Source organism: Antechinus flavipes, chromosome 3 (assembly GCF_016432865.1).
Source record: "Antechinus flavipes isolate AdamAnt ecotype Samford, QLD, Australia chromosome 3, AdamAnt_v2, whole genome shotgun sequence".
In the NCBI taxonomy this organism is placed as follows: domain Eukaryota; kingdom Metazoa; phylum Chordata; class Mammalia; order Dasyuromorphia; family Dasyuridae; genus Antechinus; species Antechinus flavipes.
In genome coordinates, this window is record NC_067400.1 from 630,820,045 (window position 1) to 630,835,400 (window position 15,356).

At 42.7% G+C, this 15,356-nt stretch overlaps 3 protein-coding genes across 6 annotated transcripts in view; 2 read left to right on the forward strand and 1 right to left on the reverse strand.

Moving 5' to 3' along the window:
* LOC127556769 (zinc finger protein 665-like) overlaps nucleotides 1-15,356 on the forward strand; it is a 572,139-nt gene that overhangs the window by 304,949 nt on the left and 251,834 nt on the right. The window lies entirely within an intron of this gene.
* Nucleotides 1-15,356, forward strand: part of LOC127556748 (zinc finger protein ZFP2-like) — a 605,234-nt gene that overhangs the window by 215,151 nt on the left and 374,727 nt on the right. The gene's annotated exons all lie outside the window — the stretch shown is intronic.
* LOC127556753 (zinc finger protein ZFP2-like) lies at nucleotides 7,843-14,228 on the reverse strand. Its single transcript, XM_051990164.1, has 2 exons — nucleotides 14,106-14,228; nucleotides 7,843-12,611 (listed from the first exon to the last, which is right to left on the reverse strand). The coding sequence occupies exons 1-2, from the start codon at nucleotides 14,206-14,208 to the stop codon at nucleotides 10,270-10,272; spliced, it is 2,445 nt and encodes an 814-aa protein (XP_051846124.1). The 5' UTR covers nucleotides 14,209-14,228; the 3' UTR covers nucleotides 7,843-10,269.

The window sequence follows — 15,356 nt, forward strand, 5'->3', positions numbered from 1 at the left end:
CAAGCACAGTGATATGTTCCTAGAAGACCTATGTGCCATCCTGGCTCTGACCTACCTGGTGACTGCAAGCACAGTGATATGTTTCTAGAAGACCTATGTGCCATCCTGGCTCTGACCTACCTGGTGACTGCAAGCACAGTGATATGTTTCTAGAAGACCTATGTACCATCCTGGCTCTGACCTACCTGGTGACTGCAAGCACAGTGACATGTTCCAAGGAGACCTATGTGCCATCCTGGCTCTGACCTACATGGTCCCTGCAAGAAAAGTGATATGTTCCTAGGAGACCTAGGGGCCATCCTGGCTCTGGCCTACCTGGTCGCTGCAAGCACACTGATATGTTCCTGGGAGACCTAAGTATCATCCTGGATCTGACCTACCTGGTACCTGCAAGCACAGTGATATGTTCCTAGAAGACTTTTGTGCCATCCTCCTCTGGCCTACCTGGTCGCTGCAAGCACAGTGATATGTTCCTAGGAGACCTATGTATCATCCTGGCTCGGACCTACCTCGTATCTGCAAGCACACTGATATGTTCCTAGGAGACCTATGTGCCAGACTGTCTCTGACCTATCTGATACCTGCAAGCACAGTGATATGTTCCTAGAAGACCTATGTGCTATCCTGGCTCTGACCTACCTGGTACCTGCAAGCACAATGATATGTTCCTAGGAGACCTATGTGCCAGACTGTCTCTGACTTACCTGGTCACTGCAAGCACAGTGATATGTTCCTAAGAGACCTATGTGCCATCCTGGCTCTGACCTACCTGTACCTGCAAGAACAGTGATATGTTCCTAGGAGACCTATGTGCCAGACTGTCTCTGACCTACCTGGTACCTGCAAGCACGGTGATATGTTCCTAGGAGACCTATGTATCATCTTGGCTCTGACCTACCTGGTGACTGCAAGCACGGTGATATGTTCCTAGGAAACCTATGTGCCAGAATGTCTCTGATCTACCTGGTACCTGCAAGCACGGTGACATGTTCCTAGAAGACCTATATATCATCCTAGCTCTGACCTACCTGTACCTGCAAGCACAGTGATATGTTCCTAGAAGACCTATGTGCCATCCTGGCTCTGACCTACCTGGTCGCTGCAAGCACGGGGATATGTTCCTAAGAGACCTATGTTCCAGACTGTCTCTGACCTACCTGGTACCTGCAAGCACGGGGATATGTTCCTAGGAGACCTATGTGCCATGCTGGCTCGGACCTAGCTGGTACCTGCAAGCACAGTGATATGTTCCTAGAAGACCTATGTGCCATCCTGGCTCTGACCTACCTGGTACCTGCAAGCACGGGGATATGTTCCTAGGAGACCATGTATCATCTTGGCTCTGCTCTCTCTACCTGGTACCTGCAAGCACAGTGATATGTTCCAAGGAGACCTATGTGCCATCCTGGCTCTGACCTACCTGGTACCTGCAAGCACAGTGATATGTTCCGAGAAGACCTGTGTGCCATCCTGGCTCTGACCTATCTGGTACCTGCAAGCACGGGGATATGTTCCTAGGAGAACCTATGTGCCAGACTGTCTCTCACCCAACTGGTACCTGCAAACATAGTGATATGTTCCTAGAAGACCTATGTGCCATCCTGGCTCTGGCCTACCTGGTACCTCCAAGCACGGGGATATGTTCCTAGAAGACCTATGTGCCATCCTGGCTCTGGCCTACCTGGTACCTCCAAGCACGGGGATATGTTCCTAGGAGACCATGTATCATCTTGGCTCTGCTCTCTCTACCTGGTACCTACAAGCACAGTGATATGTTCCAAGGAGACCTATGTGCCATCCTGGCTCTGACCTATCTGGTACCTGCAAGCACAGTGATATGTTCCAAGGAGACCTATGTGCCATCCTGGCTCTGACCTACCTAGTCCCTGCAAGCACAGTGATATGTTCCGAGGAGACCTATGTGCCATCCTGGCTCTGACCTACATGGTCCCTGCAAGAAAAGTGATATGTTCCTAGGAGACCTATTTGCCATCCTGGCTCTGACCTACCTGGTGACTGCAAGCACAGTGATATGTTTCTAGAAGACCTATGTGCCATCCTGGCTCTGACCTACCTGGTGACTGCAAGCACAGTGATATGTTTCTAGAAGACCTATGTACCATCCTGGCTCTGACCTACCTGGTGACTGCAAGCACAGTGATATGTTTCTAGAAGACCTATGTGCCATCCTGGCTCTGACCTACCTGGTGACTGCAAGCACAGTGATATGTTCCTAGAAGACCTATGTGCTATCCTGGCTCTGACCTACCTGGTGACTGCAAGCACAGTGATATGTTCCTAGAAGACCTATGTGCCATCCTGGCTCTGACCTACATGGTCCCTGCAAGAAAAGTGATATGTTCCTAGGAGACCTAGGGGCCATCCTGGCTCTGGCCTACCTGGTCGCTGCAAGCACAGTGATATGTTCCTAGGAGACCTATGTATCATCCTGGCTCGGACCTACCTCGTACCTGCAAGCACACTGATATGTTCCTGGGAGACCTAAGTATCATCCTGGATCTGACCTACCTGGTACCTGCAAGCACAATGATATGTTCCTAGAAGACTTTTGTGCCATCCTCCTCTGGCCTACCTGGTCGCTGCAAGCACAGTGATATGTTCCTAGGAGACCTATGTATCATCCTGGCTCGGACCTACCTCGTATCTGCAAGCACACTGATATGTTCCTAGGAGACCTATGTGCCAGACTGTCTCTGGCCTACCTGGTGACTGCAAGCACAGTGATATGTTCCTAGAAGACCTATGTGCTATCCTGGCTCTGACCTACCTGGTACCTGCAAGCACAATGATATGTTCCTAGGAGACCTATGTGCCAGACTGTCTCTGACTTACCTGGTCACTGCAAGCACAGTGATATGTTCCTAAGAGACCTATGTGCCATCCTGGCTCTGACCTACCTGTACCTGCAAGAACAGTGATAAATTCCTAGGAGACCTATGTGCCAGACTGTCTCTGACCTACCTGGTACCTGCAAGCACGGTGATATGTTTCTAGGAGACCTATGTATCATCCTGGCTCTGACCTACCTGGTGACTGCAAGCACGGTGATATGTTCCTAGGAAACCTATGTGCCAGAATGTCTCTGATCTACCTGGTACCTGCAAGCACAGTGATATGTTCCTAGAAGACCTATGTGCCATCCTGTCCCTGGCCTAACTGGAATGTGCAAGCATGGTGATATGTTCCTAGAAGACCTATGTGCCAGAGTGCCTCTGAACTACCTGGTACCTGCAAGTACGGTGATATGTTCCTAGAAGACCTATGTGCCATCCTGGCTCTGACCTACCTGGTACCTGCAAGCACAGTAATATGTTCCTAGGAGACCTAAATGCCAGAGTGTCTCTGAACTACCTGGTACCTGCAAGCACGGTGACATGTTCCTAGAAGACCTATGTACCATCCTGGCTCTGACCTACCTGTACCTGCAAGCACAGTGATATGTTCCTAGAAGACCTATGTGCCATCCTGGCTCTGACCTACCTGGTCGCTTCAAGCACGGTGATATGTTCCTAAGAGACCTATGTTCCAGACTGTCTCTGACCTACCTGGTACCTGCAAGCACAGTAATGTGTTCCTAGGAGACCTATGTGCCATCCTGGCTCGGACCTAGCTGGTACCTGCAAGTACAGTGATATGTTCCTAGAAGACCTATGTGCCATCCTGGCTCTGGCCTACCTGGTACCTGCAAGCACGGGGATATGTTCCTAGGAGACCATGTATCATCTTGGCTCTGCTCTCTCTACCTGGTACCTGCAAGCACAGTGATATGTTCCAAGGAGACCTATGTGCCATCCTGGCTCTGACCTACCTGGTACCTGCAAGCACAGTGATATATTCCGAGAAGACCTATGTGCCATCCTGGCTCTGACCTATCTGGTACCTGCAAACATAGTGATATGTTCCTAGGAGAACCTATGTGCCAGACTGTCTCTCACCTAACTGGTACCTGCAAACATAGTGATATGTTCCTAGAAGACCTATGTGCCATCCTGGCTCTGGCCTACCTGGTACCTGCAAGCACAGTGATATGTTCCTAGAAGACCTATGTGCCATCCTGGCTCTGGCCTACCTGGTACCTCCAAGCACGGGGATATGTTCCTAGGAGACCATGTATCATCTTGGCTCTGCTCTCTCTACCTGGTACCTGCAAGCACAGTGATATGTTCCAAGGAGACCTATGTGCCATTATGGCTCTGACCTATCTGGTACCTGCAAGCACGGGGATATGTTCCTAAGAGACCAATGTGCCAGACTGTCTCTGACCTACCTGGTACCTCCAAACACAGTGATATGTTCCTAGGAGAACCTATGTGCCAGACTGTCTCTGACCTACCTGGTACCTGCAAGCACAGTGATATGTTCCTAGAAGACCTATGTGCCATCCTGGCTCGGACCTAGCTGGTACCTGCAAGCACAGTAATATGTTCCTAGGAGACCTAAATGCCAGAGTGTCTCTGAACTACCTGGTACCTGCAAGCACGATGACATGTTCCTAGAAGACCTATATATCATCCTAGCTCTGGCCCACCTGGTCGCTGCAAGCACAGTGATATGTTCCTAGAAGACCTATGTGCCATCCTGGCTCTGACCTACCTGGTTGCTGCAAGCACGGTGATATGTTCCTAGAAGACCTATGTGCCATCCTGGGTCTGACCCCTGTCCTGCACTCCTGAGACCTTGAGAATATTACCTCTGTTTGAACTCTCTCTGCAGTCAAAACTAGGTTGACCGCTCTTCACTCATTAATGCAGGTGGTATTTCCTTCCTTAATGCACATAAGGTCCCAGATGTGCCACCTTAACCTTATCAATAACCAAAGACCTTGACAATTTGCCAAGCATAAAACTTAAATCCTGTTCCCCTGTTACACCTTTGCCACCCGTCTGAAAATGGAATTTAGCATGAAGAATGTTTCAGAACATTCTTTTGCTTTTCTTCTATAAATATGTGCCCCTGCAACTGCTCAGGACCGAATCCCCTAGTCACGTACTGGGGCTCTCAGTTGCTGGCCAGCTAATAAAAGCTCTCAATTTTGAACCTTATAACTACCCTGTATTTTCTCTTCCCCAGGCATTTCATAACTTCTCTGAGACCTCTGGTTCTCTAAATCCCTAAAGGCCCATCTCCTGCCTAGGAAGAAAAGGGGAAGGCGTCCTCATTCCATTCCAGTCAGTCTCCAGGGACCAAGGCCTGGTCAAAGCAGGGAGCCTGGAGCCAGAAGGCCCCTCATTCCCAGAGATCCCCAGGCCAGGGAAGTATAATCCATCCCTCAGCATCCACCAATGTGGCCATTTCCATTTGTATAGAGGATGGTCTCTGAGGCTTTGAGGCCATCTCTTACCTGTGACTTGTTTATCTACAAATATTGCTATAAAATATTCACTACTCCTTCCTGTCCCCTAGTGTATCTGAGGAAATTTTTTTATCTTGAGCTCTAATTCTCCCACATCCACTCCCCCCATTGCTGCCCTCTGTGAGTGTTTGTAGATTCTCCCAGCTTGGAATTAACAGAGTGAAATACTCTCATGGGAATATAGTTTTCAACTACTCTTTAATTGTGATTTTATAATAAATAAAGCTACAGCTAAAAAAAAATGTTGCAGATGTTTGTCCTCTCCTGTTTCCCACCAACTCTTAATTAGCATTTAAATACTTCTTGTAAATGTGATGATGGCTTTGAATTCTTTTTTGGGAGGATATCTGCTTGTATAACAGGTCTCTAGGGAAATTTAAATTAAGGGTTTATTATTATTGACTTGTATTCTTTTGTTTCTGGGTTAGATTTCTGTGATCTGAATGTAAGTGAAGACTCATCCAAACAATGGGATAAAAGGTCAGGCAGTGTTAATCTTGTGTTTTGCAGTTTTTACTTATTATTAGCACTCCTTTTTATTGACAAACACCTTTTCAGATGGGAGATGCCCTTTCCTAGGAGATCAGAATAAACCTCTTTTTCCTTTTTCTCACCCTAAACGTCTGTTTTGTGGTCCATACTGTCTCACACATCCCTCATTACAAGTGAAAGGAAAACCCCTAAACTCATTAGTCCCTATTTGTGAACATCATATCTTTGTCTCTTCTTGCAGGTCCCTCTTATCCCTTAATCCCTGTTCTCCCTCCTCTATTTCTTGTGGTCAAGCTCTCCTCTGTAGCAATTGAAAATTGAAGAAAATCCCTTCATGTGAGTCTTGTCTGGACTGGGCTGGATTAGAGCCCTGAAGGCTGTCCTCAGAGCAGAAACTGCTTTTCTGCTCTTAGGTACCAACTCTGCCTCAGTCTTCCCAGGCCTCTCTGAATCACTCCCATTTACCATTCCTTAAGTCATATCAATAAGCATTAGAAAGTGGTTGCTCTGTACCCAGCACTGTTCCGGGTCTTGAGAATCAGACAATGTTATAAGGTGAACCTTCACAGTTTATAATTATTATTTATACTTATAAACTAGGAAAACACTCATATATTCTTTCATTGTTCAGTGGTTCAATAAGGAAGCTAAAAGTCAAATATGCATTATCAATAAGACATAAATCATGATTTAAGAAACCAAAATGATGAAAATATGAAGTTTTATCTACATGAAAGAACATTAGTTCAAAGTAATAGAGCTTCTGAAAAAATGAATCATATCTGAATATGCTAGAAATGGGAGAGTATCAAATACCAAGTACATATTCTATAAGTAGCAGGTTGGAAAAATAGATGTGTCCTCCTAGGTATGCAGGCACTACATACATACATACTACGTATGTGCATTACAGATATGGCCATTCTGCCTGCCTCTCCGCTTATTCTGTTAACTGTTGATTGCCAATGATCCCGAGTTCTAGGGGACTTTTCAGATAATTTATTCCTCATAAATAGTCTAACAACATTGGTCTTGCAAATTAGTTCTACCTCTAGCCCTAGTTAATAAAATAGTACATAACTCTATCATAGTTACTTATTTCTATATAACTAAACAGGAACATGAGGAATAGGAGCCAGTATTAGCAAGTGAAAGCAATTATAAAGCAAAGACAGAAGTTGTTTTGGTCATGACACATCACACCTAGTGTCATCTTGGGCTTCAATAAAATGAGAGCTCTTCTTCAGTAGGCTGGAAACAATCAATCCAGACCAGACTGTGAATAGTATTGCTTTTTTTTTTCTTTGCCAGTTGATCAATCAATTAATATACATCTATTAAGCACTATTATGTGCCAGATACAGTGCTAAGCATTATGGAGAAAGCCAAAGTCTATCCATTACCAACATAGTCTAACAAATAAGACAATGATAAAAACAGCCACGGAGGAACAAGCTCTATACAGGGAATCAATAAAGTCTTGAGAATGGTCAAGGAAGAACTTTTAAGGAAAAACTGGTTGAACTTGAATGTAGGCTAGGGTCAGTGTATTTCTGTCGCCACACTCCTGATGACATGAGTCACCAGATGGATAAAGTTGTGATAGGGAGCTCAAAAGAATACTAATATTTCAATTCAATTCTCTTCCCAGTGATTACTATCTCTTAAGAATATTCTACATGTTTCATCTAAATAAGACAACTTCAGCTTTTCAGGAAATTACCTAGGATCTTGTTTTTCTTTGCTCTCTCTCAGTGATGACTGAGAATGTTTTCCCTTCCTCTCCCTAGAATACACAGGGTTTGCCAGCTTCTCACAAACTCTTTCTAGAATTTTTCTCAACATACCTCTGGGGACACTTCTGGTTAGCAGGAATGTCACATCACCCTCCCTCTTTTGCCTCCACAGACTCTCAAACCTCAGTGGAAGAACACAGCCCTTCTTGATTCCATAGGGAGAAGCATTTCATAGTAAGATAATTTTCCAACTTTTATTTTCCCAACATGATTGTCATTTCAAATGGAAATCCTTTTCAGTCTTTCTTGAGGTTCTTAAAGACTGCTTACTCTGATGCTCATAAAGGTCATGTGAGTGTGACACAAATCCTTTTTTGCTTCAGTTTCCTCTGCTTAGTTGATGAGGCTTGGAAATTTAGTATTTTATGACATGGACAACTAAGGGTAGCAAGATAACTTGAATAGCATGATAATTGCTCCATGGCTTATATTTTCCTCTAAACCAGCCTCCTAAAGGAAAAGGGTTGAGGATTACCAAGTGGGAATCACCAAGTAGGTTAAAAAAAATGTCAAAAATGACAATGTAAACAGACTAAACCAGTGCAGAAAGCAGGTATCTGAAACTCATTTTTTAAAAGTCTCTTTAATGTACATACTGTTATTTGAACTGGTCTTAAATTAGGGAACAGGGAACTCTCATCCAGTCCCCCAAATACTGGCACAAATCCCACAATATTCCAGGGACGTCTCTAACATTTTCCTGTCCATCCTTGTTGGGGGCAGGAGGCAATTTAGGCTTGAACAATTACACAAATGAGGGCAGAAGAAACAAAGGTAACTTTTTTTTTTTTTAGATATCACATCATTTCCATAGACAACAAAACCTGTACCTCTTCCATGCCAACCTCCTCTCCCACATCTGGACTGATGTTATATAGCTGCTTCTTATCAAGCAGGACAGGCTTCCTAGAGGCAAGAAACCCTCTGTCACACTGCATAATACAATATCTGGAATGATTAATTTTCTTTTTATTAATTAAGGCTTTTTATTTACAAACAATGTGTATGGATAACTTTGAGCATTCACCCTTATAAAACCTTGTGTTCTAAATGTTTTCTGTCCCTTGCTCCAGCCCCTCAGCAAGCAATCCGATATGTGTTAAATGTGCAATTCTTCTATACATATTTCCACAGTTATTTTGCTGCACAAGAAAAATCAGATCAACAAGGAAAAAGATGAGAGAAAAATCAAAGTGCTCAGGCGGGGGAATGAGCTTGATTTTCACTGGGTTGGGGCCTGGGGCAGTCATCTCTTTGTGCTTCCCTCCAGCAAGGTCTAGGTATGGACCCTTGGCTCCCAGAATGGGCAGAGAAGCTCTCCCATACTGACATCACATCTGGTGGAGTTCAAGGGAGCTTGGTGGACTCCACAGGCAGAGAGCTTCTAAACTCCAGCTCTAGCCAAATTGATGACTTGACTCTCAGGGAGCTCAGTGCTCTTTTCCAAAGGCAGCTGCATGTGGCAAAGGCCGGCTCCTGCACAAAATCCGGGGCCCTGAACCATGGCTCATAATGTCACACCTTCTGGCTCTCAGTAGCTGCAGGAGGGAAAATGTCCTGGGTCCAAATTATTATGCTTGAGTCTGTCAGATCACAGCTAGTCAGAGTCCCATCATCCTCAGAGTTGATCACAACTCCAGGGGTACAGCCAGAGGCAGGGAGGCAGCCAGCCAGGATGGTAGTGAATGAAGCAAGGGGCTGAAGGTGTCAAACATAATCTGTGTCATCCTTTCTTTCCTTTGGGGTCAGGGGGCTTCTGTGAGCAGCACAAGGGGTTCCTTGGTGGTCTCATGGAATACATTATAGAAAGCATGGCCCCAGCTCTCCATTCCCTTCAGTTGGTGACTACTTCATGTTCAGGGGGGTATTTCAGAGTCAGAACTCCTCTCTGGCCCTCAGCATAATCCCCTACTGAGTCTTCTTCCTGGCGCTCACCCATCATACCCTGATGTTTGGGATGCCCACAGTGGAAATAAAGACATGCCAAAGGATACTGTCTCCTGCATATTCTCTGCCAGTAGAATAGAGTTTTCTTTGTGCTGCCATTAAGTATTTGGTAGTCAGCTTTGCCTTGGGCCCCTGTCTTTGCTGAAAGCTTTTCCTCGGTGACTTCATTTATAAGTTTTCTCTCCAGTGTGGATTTTCTCATATACAACCAGATGGGAACTCTTTGTGAAATCATCTCATGTTTATTATTATCATAATGCTTGTCCTTAGTGAGCATTCTCTGATGTTTGCCAATCTTGGATTTGTAACTCAATGTCTTTCCACGTTAATTTCATTTATAAATTTTCTCTCCAGTGTGGACTGTCTGATGTGCAGCTGGAAAGGACCTTTGTGTGAAATCCTTTCCTCACTGACTACATTCAAAGTTTTCTCTCCAGTGTGGGTTCTTTGATGTTCAACAAGGTCTCACTTTTGTGCAAAAGCCTTTCCACACTGAATACTTTCAAAAGATTTCTTTCCAGCGTGAGTTCTCTGGTGTCTAACAAGATAGGCACTGTGTGTAAAAGCCTTTCCACATTGATCACATTTAAAATGTTTTTCTCCAGAGTGGATTTTCTGATGTCTGTTAAGATCTCTCTTGCATGTGAAAGCCTTTCCACATCAATTACATTTATAGGGCTTTTCTCCTGTGTGGATTCTCTGATGTTCTGTAAGCCTGTACTTATATATGAAAGCCTTTCCACATTGATTACATTTAAAAGGTTTTTCTCCAGTGTGGATTTTCTGATGTTTGCTAAGACCTCCATTGCGTGTGAAAGCCTTTCCACATTGATTGCATTTATAAGGCTTTTCTCCTGTGTGGATTCCCTGGTGCAAAGCAAGACCAGCTCTCCTTATGAAAGCCTTTCCACATTGATTACATTTAAAAGGTTTCTCTCCAGTGTGGATTCTCTGATGTGTAACAAGGAGAGACCTGTTTGTAAAGGCCTTTCCACATTGATTACATTTAAAAGGTTTCTCTCCAGTGTGGATTCTCTGATGTAAAGCAAGAATGGAACTCTGTCTGAAAGCCTTTCCACAGTGATTACATTTAAAAGGTTTCTCTCCAGTGTGGATTTTCTGATGTAAAGCAAGAATGGAACTCTGTCTGAAAGCCTTTCCACAGTAATTACATTTAAAAGGTGTCTCTCCAGTGTGGATTCTCTGATGTTTAGTAAGATTTCCCTTGCATATGAAACACTTTCCACATTGATTACATTGATAAGGCTTCTCTCCTGTGTGGATTCTCTGATGTAAAGCAAATTTATATTTATTTGTGAAAGCCTTTCCACATTGACTACATTTGTAAGAGTTTTCTCCTGTGTGGATTTTCTGATGTAAATTAAGAATGACTTTCTTTATGAAAGCCTTTCCACATTGATTACATTTATAAGGCTTTTCACCTGTGTGATTTCTCTGATGTTCAACAAGGTTGTAATTGTATCTGAAAGTCTTTCCACATTGATTACATGCATAAGGTTTCTCTCCAGTGTGGATTTTCTGATGTCTGCTAACATCTCCCTTGCATGTGAAAGCTTTTCCACATTGATTACATTTGTAAGGTTTTTCCCCTGTATGGATTCTCTGGTGTTCTGCAAGCTTGCAATTAAGTATGAAAGCCTTGCCACATTGATTACATTTATAAGGTTTCTCTCCAGTATGAATTCTCTGATGTGTTTTAAGATTTGTATTGCGTGTAAAAGCCTTTCCACATTGATTACATTCAAAAGGTTTCTCTCCAGTGTGGATTTTCTGATGTATAACAAGGAGGGACCTGTTTGTAAATGCTTTTCCACATTCATTACATTTATAAGGCTTTTCTCCTGTGTGGTTTCTCTGGTGTTCTGCAAGCCTGTAATTATGTATGAAAGCCTTTCCACATTGATTACATTTAAAAGGTTTCTCTCCAGTGTGGATTCTCTGATGGGCAACAAGTTTGTCATTACGTGTGAAAGTCTTTCCACATTGATTACATGTAAAAGGCTTCTCTCCAGTGTGGATTTTCTGATGTTTGCTAAAATCTCCCTTGCATGAGAAAGCCTTTCCACATTGATTACATTTATAAGGTTTTTCTCCTGTGTGGAGTCTCTGATGTAAAGCAAGACCAGCTCTAGCTATAAAAGCTTTTCCGCATTGATTACATTTATAAGGTTTTTCCCCTGTGTGGATTCTCTGATGTTTACTGAGAGTGGAACAAGATGCAAAAGTCTTTCCACAGTGATTACATTCAAAAGGTTTCTCATCAGTGTGGATTCCCTCAGGTACAGCTAGAAAAAATCTCCGTGTAAAGATGTTCCCATCTTCATTATGTTTATAAAACTCTCCAGGATGAATCTTCTGAGATCTATCAAAGTCTGAGTTCCAACTATGGGCCTTCCCACATTCACCAAATAAAGGTTTTTTCATTCCAGGGTCAACTCTAGATTGGAAAGGAAGAGATGAATGATGGGATGAGATTGCTTGACATTCATTATACTCATCAGGTTGCTTCCCTATCTGAATTGCCTGCTGAGTAATGAGCTTAGAGGTCTGACTTAAGTCCATTCCAACTTGACTACCCACACAAAACATTTTCCCATTATCATTTTTCTGATGTCTAATGAGGTCTGAACTCTTGCTGAAGGCCACATCCCATTGATTATCTGGATTCATTAGGATTTCAGCAGGCTTCTCCTGGGAATCCAAAAGCTCTACCTCTTCAGGAAAACATTTCTCCAGAAGACAGTTATTCCCTAAATTCATTTTGTTATAGTGATTTAGGAAAGAAGATTGTTTGAATCTCTTTCTAATTTCATCCACTTCACAGTCAGACTTTGAGTAATCTACTTCAATGTTAGAGTCATTGATTTCCCTCAAAGTCAAGGCACAGGGACCATCCTTCATGAATCTTTGTAGTTCACATTCTTCCACAAAAAGGCCCAGTTTTCTAGTCATCTCATTGCATTCAAAGTTGGGCTGCAAATCTGAAGAAAACAAACCATCAACCATAGAAGTACAAAAATATGTACACAGATAATCAAAAGCAATAGCAATGATAACTTAAGACTTAGGTGGCTCATGCTCATCTCCTTACTAACCTCAAAAGAGTAAAACTTCATACATATAGTCTTGTAGCAAAAAGTGGCATTTAATAGACTTTGTAGGGAGTAGAGACCTAAAGGATATGAAAATGACCTAGGAGACCAGAGTAAACTGCATTGTCTTTTACAGAAGGGACAGCCATGTGGCAAGATAACTGCCAGATTCAAGATCAACAGACTAAAGTGATTCTCCATGGGAGAAGAGTTTATTTCTAAGCTGGATGCAACACGGTTTGCAACATTTCAGCAGAAAAGGACTGGGTGGCTCTCAGAGATTTGTCAGACAATACTCCAGATACTCATCTAGGACAGAACACTTGGAAATATCCAAATTGCTCTGATGCAAATGGTGGGGAAATTCAGATGGTACAGTGTATGGACTGCATTTACAATGTCTGAAAGCTATTTATGGGGCAAAGGCCTAATCAGGTGAAGCTGAACTACTCAGTGCTGATGGAGCCACATTGATCAGTGACACCAACGGGATCCTGGAGAGATGGGCTGAACACCTCTGTAGCACTCTAAGGAGACAATGGGTATTACCACCTCACACCTATTATATCACCTAGGAAGTCAGGAAAAGATAATGAAGAATGGGAGAAGGGATGAGGGGAAAGTGGGAATGAAATCCACTGTTGGTGGAATTATGACTAGATCCAATCATTTTGGAAAGCAATTTTGGATTAGGTCCAAAGGGATATAAAACTCCTATGATTCTGCATTAACCCCACTGGGTCTGAATACTAAAGAAATCAAAAACAAGGGAAAAGGACCCATAAGTGCAAAAATAAGTGTAGAGCCTCTTTTTGTGTGGGAAAAAATAGGAAAATGAGTAGATGCTCACCAATTGAGGAATGACCAAAGAAACAGAAATTGTCTGAAGAAAACAAATCCTAATATAACAGATTTGGCACTATGGGAAAAGAAAACAACTCCCTGAAAAACAGAATTAGTGAAATGGAAGAGAACAACTGCCTAAAAAAGGGGGAAAAATCCAACGAACACAACAAGCCATTTAAAAGTCCAATTGCCCAAAAGGAGACAAAGAAAGCTAACTGAAGAAAGAAATTCACTAAAAAGTAGATTTGAACAAAGGGAAGTGAATGACTCAATGAGACATTAAGAATCAGTCAAACAGAAATCCTATTTTTCCTGGCAATGAATCCTGATCATCTATGGCTCCAGCTGTTGAACTGGAAGTAAATGATTCAATTCAAAAAGGCTATAAGGAAAGAACAAAGTGGATGGAGAGTTGGAGCACCCAGAGGAACTAGCACCTAAGGCTGAGATGCACCAGAATATACATCCATTCTCTCCTGTTTATGCTGTATTTGGCCTGACAACTAAAACCACAAAAATCCAGGAAATAGTCCTTACCCAGGGACAACAGATTCTGGACATTCTCCAGTGTGACCTCCTTGTACAGCTCCTTCTGAGGAGGATCCAGGATCTCCCATTCCTCCTCAGTGAAGTTCACCATCACATCCTTGAAGGTCAGCAACTCCTAAACCATCAAAAGGCACAAAATTTTGAGCTGAGACTCCAGAATCTATCTGTCCAATCTTCATCAACCCGGAGGAGAAAACTAAATCAGAGTTGGGATTTGTCTATCAAAATTCACATGACCTTTATGACTATCCCAGCCAACACTTTGCAACCAGGCATTCAGAGCCCAATGGGATACTGAGAAAAGCCTTTTCTGTTTCAAGTAAGACTCACCTTGGAATACTAAAAGGTTTCTTATTGTACAATGCTTGTCCTGATTAAAGGAGGGAAAATGTCAATGACATATCAGTGAGGTAAGAGAATATGTATAAGAGAAAGAGAGAAGGGGAGGAAAAATTCCTCCCCATTAAAAGTGTCATAAGTGATATGTTAAGGAAATTCCATGAAGAGTTTGGGAGAAGTTGACAAGGACTTTGTATTCTTGGGTCAACAGAACCTGAACATTCATCACTGAGGAAAGAAGAAAGAAAAAAAAGATTTGGTAAATTTCCTAAAAGTAAGAAATATTCCAACCAGATGAAAGCAAGGAAAGTATCCTAGAGATATATTACTCCTAATATGTCCATGACAGCATAATATGAGACTGCTTCCAGTCACATCAAGCATTTTCTATTCTTACATGAGGAACTGCTATGACACTGGGCAGGATGGGTCATGGACAAAACATCTGCTGTCTTTGTTTTACACGTGGCTTGACTTGTTAATGGAATGGATTCATTCACTTCAAAACTGAATTACTGAAAAAGAAGCGTAACTCCATGGGGAAAGGAGAGTTTCTTTCCTTTCTTAAAATGTAATATTTTATCAGCTGGGGTTGGAGAATGAACAAATGCATAAGAAAGACATATATAGTTTATTTCTGCAAAAGAAATGATTTTAACATCATGTAGGAACACAAGAATATTGGGGATCAGAAATCAAGAGAATGAGTAAAAAGGCAGTTTGATAGCTATTATACAAGAGAGTGCCCAAATCTGAAAACACTTTGATGTGCTTTGAAGGAATTGCCTATTTTCTAATGTGCTGCATATAGGAACTGTGCTTGGGAAATGCACTTTGCAGGTGATGCTTTTCCATTTCATTTTCTTTTAATTTCCAACAGAATGATAAGATTGATTTTTT